Genomic DNA, 17,549 nt, shown 5'->3' with positions numbered 1-17,549 from the left:
TTGCTCTGGGCCTTCTTCCACTCCACAGCACCACCCAGTGTTGGTTTATCGTCCAAGTCCAGAAATCTTTAGATCATTTTCTGCACATGCTCAGTCCATCTCCCACTCTCTCAGCAGTCCACCTTCACCTTGGCTCTCGAAGGCAAATTGTCACTTTTTAACATAAAACCACACAATGCATAGGCCAATACACAACACAGAACTCTGTAACACCCAGTAGACTCCAAAAACCAGCAGCAATGGAAATTCACCAAGACAATGGATACTTTAAAAAATGTTTTTTAAATTTCTTCATACATAATAATATCAATATTTAACTTTTTACTATTAACTTAACCCCTTATAATTCTAAGGGCATGTGTATGTAATGTGTATGTGTTCAAGGAAGTTCTTTGTTTCACTGTCCAATCATTCACTTTTCACTTCTCCAAGTTTGTTGGTATCAGACAATTTTCAAACTGTGCACAGAATTAAACATTTATGATCTTCACCAGGCTCTGGTGCTTGAACTTAAATTGCTACCTCTCAGTTCGTTGTTCATTGGTCAGACCTAAAAGTGATCTCCTTCATTTAGCCACTTCAATGCCTTGTCAAAGAAACTTAACCCGTCATGGGTTTTTCCAAAAGATAACCTCTTCTTCCAGGTTGTTCTTTTTCCCGTATTTCAGGAGAAATACAATATAACCAGCCAAAGCCTCTTCTCATTGATTAATAGGTTGAACTCGGAACTCAAAACCCATCTTAAAATGGAGTCTTGAAGCAGTTCCGTAAAACTTGCAGTCTTCAACACCAACTGCTGGAGTAAAACTGACACACACTCTCTCTCTCTCTCCTTAATCACATGACTTGCTTGAGCAATGCATGATTTCTTTAATAGATCATAACCAGAAGGTCTTCGTGTCTTTCTGAGCAAATATTATTGTTCTATTGAAATGCTGGAACAATGGAAACAAACTGCCTACCGTTCTAAACTAACAGACAGACTGTCACTCTTAGCAAATATTCAGGCTTTCAAGGTTCCCAATGTCTCCCAGAAGGTACAACTCCAGATCTTGTGGAAAATCCACCTAGGTATAATTTTTTTTCAGCATCTCCCCCAGGTCTTCCCAGAAGGGTCTCACCTTTGTACATAGCCAGATGGAGTAGACAAAGGATCCAATCTCCAAACCTACAGGACATTTCCAAAATTTCTCGCTTTGATTTATGTAATTTTTGTGGTGCGAGGTTCAGCTGAAGCAAGAAATCGTATTGCACCAACCTGTATCTGGCGTTAATGACTCCAATCACACTATCCAGACCCAAATCTTGTCACCACTCTTCATTGATTGTTGTCCCCAAATCTGACTCCCTCAACCTGTGCAAGCCTGGCTTCGGGCCTTCACTTTGGAGTATGTAATACATTTGAGAAATAAATTTACACACATTCCCCTGTCAAATTAGAATCTTTACATTAGTAAAGATTAGGCAAGGTCATAGGTTTTAGATTGTTCAAATCACAAATTCGGTTTCTGAAGGTTGCCTTGGTGGTAGCCAGGAAGTGTATAATGATTACATGGAAGTCCAACTCCCAAATAAATACCACAGGATGGAATATGGAAATGGAGAACAGCATTGCCTTGGAGAAAATCACTTACAATCTAAGGAGGAAACATGACACATTTGTTCAAATGTGGCAACCACAACTGAAATGGATGGACATATAGATTTTCTTGTTCCCCCTCCCCTCGAAATATGGATATTATAAAAATCTGTCCCAGCAGGGAAAGGAGTGGAGTTAAGGAAATGGAACATGGCACAGACGGCATACATGTTTTCTTTTTAGTCCTTTTCAATATGCTTTATTTTAATTTTTTTTCCTTTATTCCTTAATTGTGTCATTCAGTTAACTCGGTTATTCTTTTTAGGTTTCGTTGTGGGCTCTGAACCCCACTAGTATTTGTATAATGTAAAATCAGTATGGTTATGTTTGGGGCAAGGGGGTGGGAAGAGATAAAATACAGACTGCAATTTCGGAATTACTTCATGAGTCCATAAAAAAATATAATAATAAGGCTTTTATGGGTTCTTCACGTAGCCTCTGCATATGTGTCAAAATATTGTTACCTGTGTGTCTCCCTGTCCAATCCACCAAGTAGCCCACTAGAATATAAAAATATGTCTGGGCAGTGGCCGTGCGAAGGACCTAGGTAGACAGGTTTTGTTTGAGCTCTTCATGAAGTGTGCAGAACAGACGGTTAAACTTGAAAAATCAAGATTTTCTTCATCAAAAATGGATAAATGCACAAAAAAGCCAAGGCAACCGAGAACAAAGACTGAAGAAGCTCCTTTTCAACTGGGATTTTTGGGTGAAAGTCCGAAAGGGAGTGGTGACGGGACCAGCAGAACCAGGTAAAATTGGGGAGTTAGGTCAAGAGCTGAGCATCATCAGGGGTGTGGCCATGCTAATGAGCTGAGCAGGTGTTTTATAAGAGCTCTCCACAAAACGTTTTAAAAAGACTGTTTAACAGCTCAAAAACCAGAACTTTATCCTAAAAAATGGATGAAACAACCAAAAACAAAAACTGAAATAGCAGCTGAGCCAAGAAAATCAGGTGGAAGCCTGGTGAGGAGAGACTCAGCAGGGACCTTGGGAGCCAATGAAGACCCCATCCCGAACAGGATGGAAACTTTATGCAGTCATTTTACAAGTATGGAATCAGCGATAAGATATATATTATAGGACATGGAAATTAAATAAATTGTGCAACTAATGACTCATTCAGATGCTGAGCTGAACAAAAGACCGGCTGAAGACACTGGAAGAAAAAGCGAAAATATGGGACACAGAAAATAAAGGATTGATGGACAAGATCGACCATATGGAAAATTTTAGCAGACTTAACAAGGAATAGAGGGAAAAGACATGTTGAGTTTCCTTGAAAGATGGATCCCACAAATGCTGGGACAAAAGTTGCAAATTGAAAGGGCTCACAGGACCCTCAGACGCAGAAGAACTGGCAAACAGCAACCACGACCAGTCCTGGTAGGACTTTTATGTTACCGGGAAAGAGATGCGATCTTGGGAGCAGCATATGAATAATCAAAAAATAATAATGGTCCATTAGTGGTGGACAATGAAAAGAAATGGTTTTTTTTCCAGGACTTCAGCCTTGCCTTGGTCAAACAAAGAAAGGAATTTAACAAGGTAAAGAGACAAGTGCGATCGTAACACTAAATATTCAATGATTTATCCTGCAACACTGAGGGTGGATATCTCTGAAGGTAATCAATAAATTTTCAAGATTAAGAAGTGAAAGAATTTTTAAGAAAGTTATGAAAATATTAAAGTCGCCAGCTGAAAGGGCTGAAAACAACCATTTCAAAATGGAACTAACTGAAAGATGTATCTTTTTGGGTGGGACACGTCTCCAGAATGGAGGACCATCGCCTTCCCAAGATCATGTTATATGGCAAGCTCTCCACTGGCCACCGTGACAGAGGTGCACCAAAGAAAAGGTACAAGGACTGCCTAAAGAAATCTCTTGGTGCCTGCCACATTGACCACCGCCAGTGGGCTGATATCGCCTCAAACCGTGCATCTTGGCGCCTCACAGTTCGGCGGGCAGCAACCTCCTTTGAAGAAGACCGCAGAGCCCACCTCACTGACAAAAGACAAAGGAGGAAAAACCCAACACCCAACCCCAACCAACCAATTTTCCACTGCAACCGTGTCTGCCTATCCCGCATCGGACTTGTCAGCCACAAACGAGCCTGCAGCTGACGTGGACATTACCCCTCCATAAATCTTCTCCGCGAAGCCAAGCCAAAGAAAAAACTCTATATACTTAAAATTTATGTAAGCTCTGGCGATGAATGGATCTGTGTGTAGGGAAGGGGAGGAGGGAGCGAGGGACTGTTTGTTAAGTTTGTGAGAAAAAAGTTTAATATATTGTATATTTAATATGACACTATGCATAATTTTTGAAGAAAAAAAACACAAAATAAAATATTCAAAAAGAGTTGAGCATCATCCTGGAAAAAATTGAGAATTTGAGTAACAAATTCATAAGTGTTGAAATAGTGAGGAGAGGCAAGACAAAAAAATGAACGAAATAACAAGATTGTTGAAGATCTGATGGAGAGAATGGGTTGACAGAAATTGTATTGACAAAAATGCATTATAAACTTGAGGCTTTGAAAAAAAGCCAATGAATAGGAGTCAGATAAACAAGGACTGTTTGACAAAATTGATTATATGGAGAACTTCAGTCGACGGAATTACATCAAATGAAGGAATGGACGGAAGAGACCTGGTGAAATTTTTTCAAAAATAAACCCCACAAGTGTTGGGAGAAGACAAATTTGGAGAAAAATTGTACTTCAAAAGAGCTCACTGAACACTTGGACCCATAAGAGACTGCAACCAGATATTAGGATCAGTTCTGGTAAGGTTTTTAAAATACCGAGGACAGGATATAATTCTGGGAGCAGCATATGACTACTCGAAAGAGAATAATGGCCTGCCCAAGGTTGATCATGAAAAGGTACTATTTTTTTCAAGACTTTAGTCTGGCCTTGATTAAACAAAGAAAAGAATTAAGATTTGAAAAGACAATTAAGTGCTAAAAACTTGAAATATTCAATGATATACCCCGCATCTTTGAGGTTCAAAGTAACAGTAGGGAACCGGCGATTCTGAAACCAAGAACGAGTTGGAAGATTTTCCACAAAGTCTATAAAAAAAGATCGAAGTTGCCGAGGAAGAAGATTGTGAAAATATTTATAATGGAACTAAGTAGTAAAAGTTGCATTTTAAAAAATTTTTGTTAAACTCTCTTGTATTTATTGCTTAAAAGTAAAGGTATAAAAGTGTTCACGGAGAGCTCAGTAAAAGGGAAAAAAAATCTGGGAAAAGTAGTAGACTCCAGTCTAAAGTGCCTGGAAAGGAGTAACAAAAAAATGGCACTAAAGGGAGGGGTTCATCTTCCTTGATAGATTCTGCAGGCTTTCAGAGCTCTATATCATTGTTGGGGCAAGGTCACTGTGTGCTTTTCTTAAAACGGAAGGAGTAATTTACTATTTAAAATAAAACAGATTTTATTGTTAAAAAATATTCTTTTGAAGAGGAATAAGGATAGAACATTGAAATTTATTAGTTTTAATGTTAATGGAATTAATGGGAGGTGAAGAGAAAACAAGTCTTGGCAGATATAAAAAAAATTAAAGGCAGATATTATCTTTTTACAAGACAAACATCTTACCAAATTAGAACATGCAAAATTAAAAATAGGATGGATGGGACCTTAATGTGGATCAAAAGGTGTAGCGATTTTAATTAATAAAAATACACCAATAATAATAGAAGAGACATTAACGGATGAAGCTGGAAGATTGATAAAGGTATATTGTAAAATTTATGCAGAATCATGGGACGTTTAGGAATATTTATGCCCCAAACTATGACGATGAAGTCTTTATGAAGGATGCATTTTTTTAATGCAAGGGTGGGGGGTGGGGGCAGAGAGAAAATATATTGATTATATTGATTGGAGATTTCAATTTTTGTTTAGATTCAATATTGGACAAATCAACCAGAACAACAAGGGATAAATCTGCAAAAATGACTATCATTCATGAAGGATTTAAATTTGATTAATATATAGAGGCAGCTCAACCCCTAAGAAAGAGACTATTCATTCTACTCAAGGGTACATTATTCACATACAAGGATTTACCTATTTTTAATGTCTGCTCAGTTACAAAGTAGAGTGGTTAAAAACAGAGTATTTGGCTTGATTTTTAATCAAACTACTCACCATCAACATTATTACAATAATGGAAAAGCAAGAAAGTACAGATGGCGTCTTAATGCTACATTGCTAAAGAGAAAGGATTTGTGTGAATTTAAGTGACAGATAGAAATATTTAGTGAAAAAAACTTCTACTGTCGATAGTTTTCTAATATGGGATACACTTAAAGGTTACTTGAGGGGACAAATTATTTCTTATACTAAAAATTGTGAGAGAATATGCTGGAGAATTAGAAGATTTAGAGAAGGATGTAACAAAATTGGAAAAGGAGTATCAGGAACACAATAAAAAACAGTATTAGAGAATAAAAAGTTACAACATAATACACTACAAACATATGGAATTGGAAAAATGATAACAAAACTAAAAAATTAAGAGCTTGGAGAACAGGCAAAGTGTCATCTTGACAGGTAAAAGCAGAGGAGTCATCCAGAATGATAAATGCAATAGAGACTGATATTATATATTAAAAAAAACATTTAGACAATACAATATGAAACTATACAAGTCAGAACTAGTAGGAGATAAAAACAAAACAGAAGATCTAATGTTAAACTTTCTAAATTAGAAGTGAGGAAAAAAGACGACTTAGATGCACCTTTTATAAGGGAAGAAACAGACAAAGTTTTAGGTACTTTACAAGCTAATAAGTTCCCAGGAGAAGATGGGTTCCCACCTGAGTTCGATAGACAATTTAAAGATTTGTTGATGCTCTTTTGATGGATGTGTTAGACCAGGTGGTGGAGACCCAACCCCTCCCAGAAACCTTTTCAACTATAATTACAGTGCTACCGAAGAAAGGTAGAAACCCTCTAAAAACATACAGACTAATATCACTTCTGAATGCAGACTATAAAATTCTAGCAAAGGCACTAGCTATTAGATTGGGTAAGTATTTATCAAAATTAATACATCCAGATCAGGTGGGATTTGTTAAAGGAAAACACTCTTCAAATAGTCTAGGTAGATAATTCAATACAATACGCATGGCAAAAAAAATCAAGGTTGAATCCAAACAACTATTTCTTACAATGCAGAAAAGGCATTCAATTGACTAGAATGGTCTTTCTTATATAAAATGTTGGAAAAATTTGGTGTACACGGAAAATTCATAAATTACATAAACTTTTTAACTCTGGAAGTCGCTATAATGGAAAGAAGCTGTTCTGATTGGTGTTTGGATAGTATGATGTCAATTATAAATGCAAGATATGGATTAGTGCAATATAATTTCCCACACCAATTATATCTCACATGACAGAAGTTGCCTAAATCTAAATCTGAAATATTGGAAATATTCCAGGTGTAGGACTGAAATAGGAATGTTGTTACATGCTACGTGGTCATGTGTCAAGGTGAAACCTTTCTGGCAAAATATTACTGAAATAATAACAAGGATAACAGGGTGGCTTTCGGGACAACCTGGAGCTTCACCTTTTGGGCAATTTTACTGAAATAAGCAATAAACTAAATACCAAATTTCTTTCGTTAAAATAGCTTTGGTTGTGACAAAAAAAAGTTAATTACTTCAAAATCCGACTCACTCTAAAGATAGCACGATGGAAGACAGATGAATAGTTATATTTCTATGGAAAAAACACATACAATCTAAAAAATGATGTTTATAAAAATATGGCAATCATATGTGGACTATATAGTGAACCAAATATAAAAAGATGCTTTTGTGATAAAAATATAACTGACTCCCCAATGAAGATTTTCTCTTTTTTTTTAAACCCAATTGTAAGCCCTGATGGTATACAGATTTATACTGGGAAGAGGGAGGGAGGGAAGCAGTTGTGTTTTGTGAGAAAAAAGAAAATTATATGTATTGTGAAAATATAAAATTTTGGATGTATATTGATATTAAATAAAACAAATAAAATATTCAAAGTGTTATGAGCCCCAAGGACTCAAAAATCAGCAACATGGAAATTTACCAAGACAATGGCAACTTAAACAAAACTGGTTTGATTTTCTTAATACATAATAAGATCAATACTCAACTTATTACTATTAACTTAACCACTTTCTAATTCTGAGCACACGTGTATGTACTTATGTGATCGGGAGAGTTCTTTTTCACTGTCCAATCATTCACTGTTCACTTTTCCAAGTTCACTGGTATCAGGCAATCTTCCATACTGTGCACAGAATTAAACATTTATTATATTCACCAGGGTCTGGAGCTTTAACTAAGTTGTTACCGCTCAGGAAAGTCTTTGTTGGTTTCAGAGAGATATTCATTGTTCATTGGACACAAACTGATATGCTCCAATCAGCAACTGAAGTGTCTAAGCGAAGAAACTTGCTCCCTCTTGGGTTTATCCCAAAGATAACCTCTTCTTCCAGGTTACCACAAAGTGTTCTTCTTTTTCCCCCATTCCAGAAGAAACACAATAACCAGCCACAACCTCTGCAATTGCCTACAGAGATTTAGAACAGGCTGAACTCGGAACTTAAAACCCATCTTGAAATGGAATCATGCAGCAGGTCTGCCAACTTGCAGCCTTCACCCTAAGAAAATGGATGTTTTCTCTCTGTTTGCAAAACCACGTGGCCCCTCTTAGAGCAACAAACTTCAATCAGAAATTTTAAAATCTGGCATCAGTCTCAAAGCAAAAGATTTCTTAAACCTGCACACTGTTCAAACATGTTGGTCCATTAACACCTATTTGTGAAACACTCACAAGCATTCCCCATTGTTTCTGTAAAGCCAACTCCAGACATAATGTCTACTGTTGCATAGCTCTTGCATGCCAAATGAGAGGTTTGTTTGTGAAATGTGACCAAATAACTAAGCCTCACAATCTTACCCTCTTAAGATAAATTTTATCATAATTTTAATAGCTTATTCTGTAACACAAGTCTGTAACAAGAGAGAGGTTGGTAACATGGGGAATGAAATTATGAGGACAGGCTTCTTCAGTGACATCATCTTCTATCAGATAGCTGGCTGATGCTAAGAATGTACTGTGGTGATTCACTCGCTCAGGGCGAACCGGCCCCACTTGTAACGTTACATGGTGGGGCAGTCCTGGGAAGATGGCACTGTCGAGGGTTTGTTCCTCAGTCAAACCTCCCACGTGGCGCGCGCCCCAGGCAGCATGATGACATCATTATACACGTGGTGACCAAACCAATACTGCCTTTAAAGGCCAGATTTTTAAAAAAGTCATTAATGACCCTCAACGTGGTGGCTATGCTTCTTACGCTGCTCACACCGCCACAGTGGTGACCCCGACAAGCCCAGACGTTTTTCTGGACTCAAGTAACATGGATTCGACGGAGGTTAACACTGTCTCCAAAAAACTTCCCCCCATAGGACCCATTGCCCAAGAACATGGTTCTGGCAAGCAGAAGCGCAATTCCAGCTCACAACATCTCCGCAGACGCCACGATGTTTTACCACGTCATGAAAGCGCTGGACCAAGACACGGCAGCGAGGGTGGACGACCACATCCACCAGCCCCCAGCCGTGGGCAAGTACACCGCCCTCAAGGATCTGCTGCTGGAACTTTCAGGCTCACTTCCCAGCAATGGGCTTCCAGGCTGCTACACCTGGATGGACTTGGGGACCATAGTCCCTCAGCGCTGATGGACGAGATGCTGGTCCTGGCAGAAGACCACAAGCAGTGTTTTCTCTTTCACCAGATATTCCTGAAGCAGAGGACATCCGACTGCACCTTATGGATGAGGATTTCTCAGACCCGCGAAAAGCAGCAGGCTGCACGGATGCCCTCTGGTGAACAAAGAGGGAGAACGAGGCATTCCTCAACCAGATAACATGACCGGGATCCAGCCGCCTACAGCCCACCCCAAAACAAAGCCGGAGGAGAGCCAGTTGACCTGGTGTTTCTACCATCAGTGCTGGGGAGCGCAAGCCCTTAAGTGCCGGCAACCCTGCGGGTTTCAGGGAAATGGCCAGGCCAGCCACCATTGATGGCTGCGAAGGCTGGTCATGTGAACACCCTCCTTCATGTTACGGCCGCCGCTCCTGGTGGACTCGGGCTGAGGTGAGAGTCTCCTCCCACCTCACCCCCCCCCCCCCCACAACAGCCTTAGAGATTCGCACCCGATCTCGTGGTCCAACCCGGCTGGCAGCCAACGGCCCCGCCATCAGGACCTACGGCACCTACAAGAAACAGATCCAGATGGGGAGGGGGAAATTCCTGGCTGCTAGGGGCTGACTACCTGAGGGCTCACGGTCTCCTGGTCAACATGAAAGGCAAGAGGGTGGTCAACGCCCGCACGTTCTACTCCATTCAGTTGGACACAGCAGGCACTTACAGGCCCAAAATCGCCGCCATAGCTGCCGCTAGGGATGAATTCTCCGACATCCTCCATGAGTTTTTTGCCATCTTGGAGCCGCGCTTCCATGCCACCCTGCCCCAGCATGGGGTCTTCCACCACATCGCCACACAATGCCCCCCACTGCACGCTAGGCCCAAATGATGGCTGGTGCCCGAAAAACTCCAGCAGGCAAAAGAGGAGTTCTCTAGGCTTCAGGAGCTGGGAATAGTCCGGCACTCGGACAGCGCCTGGGCATCGCTGCTACACATGGTCCTGAAATCGTCTGGGGGCTGGAGACCCTGCGGGGACTACCGTCAGTTGAACGATGCAACCACTCCCAACAGGTACCCAGTGCCCCACATACAGGACTTCTCCGCCAACCTGCACGGCGCACGGGTTTTCTCCAAAGTGGACCTCATGCAAGGATACCATCAGATCCCGGTGCATCCAGATGACATTGGTAAGAGGGCCATATCACCCCCTTCAACCTCATCGAGTTCCTCCCCATGCCCTTCGGTCTAAAGAACGTGGCCCAAACATTCCAGCGCTAAAACGCGTTCATGGCAACAAAGGAGGCTCTGGCCAGCGCAACGTGGCTGGTACAAACACGACCGGAGGCACACATAGCACTCTCCGTGGACGCCTCAGCTACAGCAGTTGGGGGGGGGGGGGTCCTGGAACAGTGGCTCAACGGACAATGGCGCCCGCTGGCCTTTTTCAGCAAACAAATGCGCCTGGCAGAGCTCAAATACAGCACCTTCAACCGGGAGCTCTTGGTGCTGTACCTGGCCATCTGCCATTTTCGCTACTTTCTGGTGGGCAGGCTGTTCACAATTTTGACAGATCACAAGCCCCTCACCCAGGCACCGGTGATGGCCAAAGACCAGTGGTCCGCCAGACAACAGCGCCACCTCTCGTACGTGTCGGAGTTCACTACCAAAATCCGGCACAGGATCGGCAAGGACAATGGTAGTGGATGCCCTCTCACAGCCAGCCATCAACACTCTCACCCCCAGCTTGGACTACACTCAACTAGCTCAGGCCCAGAGAAATGATGCAGACACACAAGCCCTGCGGACCAACATCTCAGGCCTCGAACATAAGATGTCCAAGTGCCCAACAGCCCAGACACGCTGCTCTGCGACATTTCGACAGGTACGCCGCATCCAGTAATACCGCCGCACTGGAGAGCAAGTCTTCAGCATGATCCACGACCTCGCTCAGCCGGCAATGAAGACGACCATGCGGATGGTTGTGGAGCGGTTCATATGGCATGGATTAAAGAAAGAGTTGGCGGAGCTGACCAGGAACTGCACCAGGTGCCAGACCTCCAAAGTCCACTGACACACACAGGCTCCCATCCAACACTTCGATCCGACAGCTCAAAGGTTCCAGCACATACACGTCAATGTCGTTGGACCATTGCCGGTATCCAGGGAGGCGTGTTACCTTCTCACAGTGGTGGACCGTGTCACGAGATGGCCCGAGGCTATCACGATCAAGGAGGCCTCTGAAGAGACATGCGCCAGGGCTCTGTTCAGCCAGTGGATCACCCAATTCGGAGCCCCGGCACACATCACCAGCGACAGGAGCGCATAGTTCATGTCCGCCCTGTGGATGCAGATGGCGAAACTCTTAGGGGTCAACCTCCACCACACCATGGCATACCACCCGCAGTCCACGGGCTGGTGGAGAAGTTCCACAGGCACCTGAAGGCATCGCTCATGGCCAGACTCGCCGGCCCCGACTAGGCGGACAAACTATCCGGGGTCTTCCTCGGGATCAGGACGGCGCCCAAGGCTTGTCGATGGAAATGGTATACGGCGCACCACTCTCCCTGCCTGATGAGTTCTTTGGCCCTGAACCCAACACCATGACCACAGACGTAAACTTGCTGACGGACCTCTGCAGGAGACTAGCCTCCCTGGCTTCCCCACCTCCATCCCGCCACGACACCCGGCCAGTCCACCTCCCCAAGGAGCTTGACTCTGCCCAATTCATTTTCATGCAGAGGGACGCAGGGGGCACCACTGCAGCACCCGTACGAGGGGCCGTACAGGGTCTTGCACCGGTCCGCTGGAACCTTCACCCTGGACATTGAGAGGAGGGAGGAACTGTTTACGGTGGACCGCCTGAAAGCGGCCCATCTGGACGTATCACAGCCGGTGAAGACGGCCAGGCTCAAGCGAAGGGGTTGCCCACCCAAGCGGCGAGATGCGTAGCCGGTTCTTAGCCGGGGTTGTGTGGTGGCGCACTTGTTCAGGGCGAACTGGCCCCTCTTGTAACACCACGTGGTGGGGCAGTCCTGAGAAGACAGCACCATCGGGGGTTTCTTCCTCAGTCAAACCTCCCGCGTAGCATGCTCCCCAGGTAGCGTGGTGATATCATCACACATGTCGTGACCGAACCATCGCTGCCTTTAAAGGGGGACGTGCCAGATTCAAATAAATAATTTCTACTTGGAGAAATACCAGGGACAATAAATGAAGAACCAATCCTTTCTCACTAATATTTTATTTCCACATATGAAGAGCAATTTTTCAGAGAATTTATATTCCAATTGCTTTCAAACAAAACGGAGCTTGAAATATTTAACCCTACATCGTCCATAAGTTTCAGAGAAGATATTCTAATGTAAAAATAATGTAGACTTTGAAATGATGAATTAAAATATGCCATTATTACAATATGGTGGAAAATAGTGATATTCAAAATAACACTGTACTTATATTGAAAAGCATAGATCAATAATAAAAAACACATTACAACTGTAGATATTTCAAGCTGCAGTCTTTTCAAAAGAGTTAACACTGCCACTTCATCCACACAAAATCTATGCATGAGCTAACAATGAGAAGCTGGAGGGACTCTGCAGTTCAGGCAGCATCTTGGAACATTTTCCAAGAATTGGGTGGGAAGGGGAGATATCACATATAAAACAGACGAAACAGGGAGGACCCAATAGGTAATGGAATGCTGAACAAAGGAGAGAGGTGGAGCAACCAGAAGAGGAAGAGACCACTTGGGGAATGGATGCAATTTTGAGAGAAAAATGAGTACAAGAATGCAAATCTGATCAGTCCGCCTCAACCAACACTCAATTAGCAGAACTTGTTCTCACCTTGATTTTTTTTTTCCGATTTGCCCTGTTTTCCGAGCTTTGTCTGCTTTTTTGTAACTATGTGGAACGGTACCTGTTGCAAACCTATACAGGAACCATTCTACTTGTCAACATCAACAACTTCATTGGTATTGCCTCACTCATGGAGAACTCGACAATTTCGTCTGTTTAATTCCCAACTTCCACCCCTCCTCATAAGCAACTGTAAATACTACAATAATTTTACAGTAATGACCTGTTGACTCATTTTACTGCAGCATTTCAATAGATTAATTGCATAAATAATTTTACAGTAATGACCTGTTGACTCATTTTACTGCAGCATTTCAATAGATTAATTGCATATTTTTCTCATAAAGCACATTAAAAATTGAAGCACTTACTAGCGTCGCCGTCTTCTTCCCATGTGCCAGAAGAACGACAAGCAGCATTGCCAAGAAACTCCTCATCATCCTACAGGTACAAATGGGGCAAAATATAGGTAATCATTCAATGCAACAATTCTGTTCTGCTTTTCATCATCCAAAAAAAGTTAAATCACCACAAAATGCACTTACTTTATTTGACAGACACATTTACTAATTGTTTTTGCATTAAAAGTTCACAGAAAATGCAGATTTCCCACAATAGAACTATCGAACATTAAAGCTATAAAACAGGCCCTTTGGCCATTCTAGTTTGTGTTGAACTATTATTCTATCTCATCCCATTGACCTGCACCCAGTCTAAAACCCTCCATACCCTTCGCATCCATGTACATATCTGTCCAAATGCTCCTGGCATGTGAAAATTGAGCCCGCATTTACTTCAGCTGGCAGATTGTTCCACACTCCCATTTCTCACTGTGTGAAGAGGTTCTCCCTAATGTTCCCCCTAAACTTTTCCCCTTTCACCCTTAACCAATGACCTCTGGTTTGTACCTCAACTAATGTCAGTGGAAAAAGCCTACTTGCATTTACTCTATCTATATCCTTCATAAATTTGTATACCTCTATCAAATTTCCTCATTCTTCTACACTCCAGGGAATAAAGTCCCAACCTGTTTAACCTTTTCCATTAACTCCATTCCTGAAGTCCTTAATCTTGTCTCCACTCTTTCAATCTTATTGATATATTTTCTGTCGTCAGGTGTCCAAAACTGCACAAAATGCTATAAATTTGGCATCACCAACATCTTGTATGTGAAATATAAAGTATTCACAATCACTACTCTGGAGACAAAATCTTTGAGAACAGGTCCAGCTTTATTTCGGGTCTGCAGAGCCGGGTGTCTCTCAGTCCCGAGACACACTGGAGATTCAGAATCATCACTCTTTCGTACAGTCCTGTGCTCAATATCACCCCACCTTCATTTACCTTCTTCCAATCAGCATCCTAGTACATTACAATATTCTCCTTCTCCCTTCCATCAATCCAGGTATCACTCAGTTCCTCTCTCTTCATACATCGCATGTTATGTTAATTAGTTCATTCCCTCCTTAGGGGCGTCTAAGTTAATATTCATGTGTCTATTAAGCAAGTGCCGTACTAGCTATAGACTACCTTAGGTCACTGTACCAGCCTGAACCAGATCCTTGCATCCTTGGGGATCCTGATAAGAAGGGGCCCACTAGCCAGAACTGTCTATTCTCAAGCTCTAAACTACATACTTTGCATTCCATCACTTTTCACAGAATGGTGCGAGTTTAATTACTTTCAACCATTTTTCACATTATACAACTTCATCAAAGCATCCAAACTCCTATGGTCAATACTTTGATTTATAAAGGCCAGTATGTCAAAAGCTCTCTTTACAATCCTATCTATCTGTGACGCCACTTTCAGAGAATTATGTATCAGTATTCCCAGATACCTCTGTTCTATCCCACTCCTCAATGCCCTACCATTTACCGTGTAAGTCCTGCTTTGCTTTGTCCCTCCAAAATGAAACCCCTCACACTTGTCTGCATCAAATTCCATCTGCCATTTTTCAGCCAATTTTTCCAGTTGGTCCAGATCCCCCTGAAAGCTTTGAAAGCCTTCCTCACTGTCCACAGCACCTCCAATCTTTGACTCATCAGCAAACTTCATGATCTAATTTACTTCATTTTCATCCAGATCATTGATATAGATGACAAACAACAATGGCCGTGATCCCTGAGGCACACCACTAGACTAGGAAGCAATCATCCACTATCACTTTGGCTTCTTCCGAATAGCCAGTCAAATCCAGTTCATTACCTCACTATGAATAGTGACCGTCTGAACCTTCCGTGTGGGACCTTGTCAAAGGCCTCTCTAAAGTCCATGTAGACAACATCTACACCTTTCCCTTCAACTTTCCTGCTAACCTCCTCAAAAATAGATTGATCTACCACACCAGGTTGACTCTTCCCTAAATCAGTCCCTGGCAATCCAAATACTTATATATCCAAACTCTTAGGACATGCTCCAATAATTTACCCACCAGTAACATCAGGCTCACTAGCCTACAATTTTCTGGGTTACTTTTGGAGCCTTTTTTAAACAATGGAACAATATGAGCTATCATCCAATCCTCCGACACCTCAACAATGGACATTTTAAATATTTCTGCCAAGTCCCCTGCAATTTCTACACTAAACCTCACTTAATTTAAGGGTTAAAATGCATTTCTTGCAAGCAAATTCTATCTTGTGGCTTTCAAGAAGATTGTTTACGTATCCTTTGAGTGTCTCCATAATCAGACTTCGAGCCAAGGTTACAGTTGGATTTTTGGCCATCTCAGAAAGATTGCCAGTTAGTTTTGCTTTCTTTGTTCTACAATATGGTAAGAGACTTAGAATGTTCCGACAACTTTGAATGAATGCTTAACTATCATTTAACAATGTTTAATCACCATCTAACAAAGTTTTTATGGCTTGTAACAATTTATAGCAACTGATAATAATGTTCAATAAACCATGGAAAACTCAACTTTAGTACAGATTTGTTTGAATGAGTCATAGACAACAAAATTTTAATTCCTTCAAGCGATTATAAAGGAAAATAGTCACTACACTTAGGGTCCAAGGGAATATCTCGTCAGGTCTGGGGATTTATCTAGCCTTATTTGCTTTAAGACAGCAAGTGCCTCCTCATCTTTAATATGTAAAAGTTCTAAGACCTCACTGCTTGTTTTTCTTACTTCCGGAGATTCTGTGCCAGTTTCCTGAATAAACACTGATGCAAAAAAAATATCCAAAATCTCTCCCATCTTTTCTGGCTCCATAAACAGCTGACCACTCTGATTTTCAAGGAGACCAAGATCAACGCCAGGTTCTATCCATTCCTTCCCCCTAGCTACAAACAGGCTTTTTACTAACTTTTCATCGTTGTGAAGTGTCATCAACATGTTATGTTGACCGTTTCTCTCTCCACAGATACTTTGTCTTTCTGGTATTTGCAGCATTTTCTATTTTGTCAAATTAACTGCTGTCATTGTTTCCTGTTTTAATAATCCACACCCACACTTTATCAATCTTCGTTGCAAGTTTATAATAATCAATCAAACTTCCTTCAAATTTAGATGAAACTGCCAGCAACGTACATGCACCCATCCAACAACTGTTTAAAACAAAAAGAACAAAAGAATGACTGGATCCAAATAAATAAAATTATATGACTCAGGGCTTTTAGAACACAAAAATCTCAATATTTACAAAGGAAGACCACATATCAAATACAGGAAAACTCCTGCTTTCTGGAATGTAAGCAACGGGCAAAATTTGGAGGGAAATAAATAAATAGTTTTTTTGCACAGATACAGTGTAATAAAAATTTTAATAAATGTTCAAAATTGTAAAATTAAATGTTCTGTGAAGTAACAAAACTTTTGGTGAATATGGAAGAAAATATTCAGCCAACAGAGTGACGTGGTCACACATGTTTGAATAAAGCATTACGAACCCAGAGAACTCCAAAACGCAGCAGCAATAGAAATTCACCAAAACAATGCTTATTTAAACAAAAGTTGCTTTTAATTTAATTGGATCAAACTTTAACTTATTACTAATAACTGAACTTAACCCCCTTCTAATTCTAAGCACACTTGTATGTAATATGTTCAGGACAGTTCTTCGTTTCACAGTCCAATCATTCACTTCTCCAAGTTCATCGGTATCAGGCAATTCTTATACTGTGCACAGAATTTAACATTTATGAATCTTCACCTGGCTCTGGTGTTTAAATGATTACAGCTCAGGAAGGTTCTTGTTGGTTTCAGAGAGAAATTTGTTGCTTGTTGGACACACACAAACTGATTTCCTCCTATCAGTCACTTTAGTGTCTTGCTAAAGAAACTTGCCCCATCATAGGATTCTTCCAGGTCACCAAATTTCCTCTTGTT

The 17,549-nt window shown here is 41.4% G+C and overlaps 1 protein-coding gene across 4 annotated transcripts in view; it reads right to left on the bottom strand.

Annotated features, from left to right (window-relative positions):
• The window catches only part of zmym4.1 (zinc finger MYM-type containing 4, tandem duplicate 1), a 173,218-nt gene that overhangs the window by 116,904 nt on the left and 38,765 nt on the right, over window positions 1-17,549 (bottom strand). For 3 of the 4 annotated variants that reach the window (XM_069895780.1, XM_069895782.1, XM_069895781.1), the window contains exon 2: window positions 13,588-13,657. In XM_069895780.1, coding sequence (XP_069751881.1) covers window positions 13,588-13,657 — 70 coding nt within the window. Of the gene's footprint in view, window positions 1-522; window positions 782-13,587; window positions 13,658-17,549 lie in introns of those variants that run through there. The other variant, XM_069895783.1, reaches the window with a different exon arrangement.

Source organism: Narcine bancroftii, chromosome 8 (genome assembly GCF_036971445.1).
Source record: "Narcine bancroftii isolate sNarBan1 chromosome 8, sNarBan1.hap1, whole genome shotgun sequence".
NCBI lineage: Eukaryota > Metazoa > Chordata > Chondrichthyes > Torpediniformes > Narcinidae > Narcine > Narcine bancroftii.
This window is presented reverse-complemented; position numbering and strand designations above follow the sequence as displayed.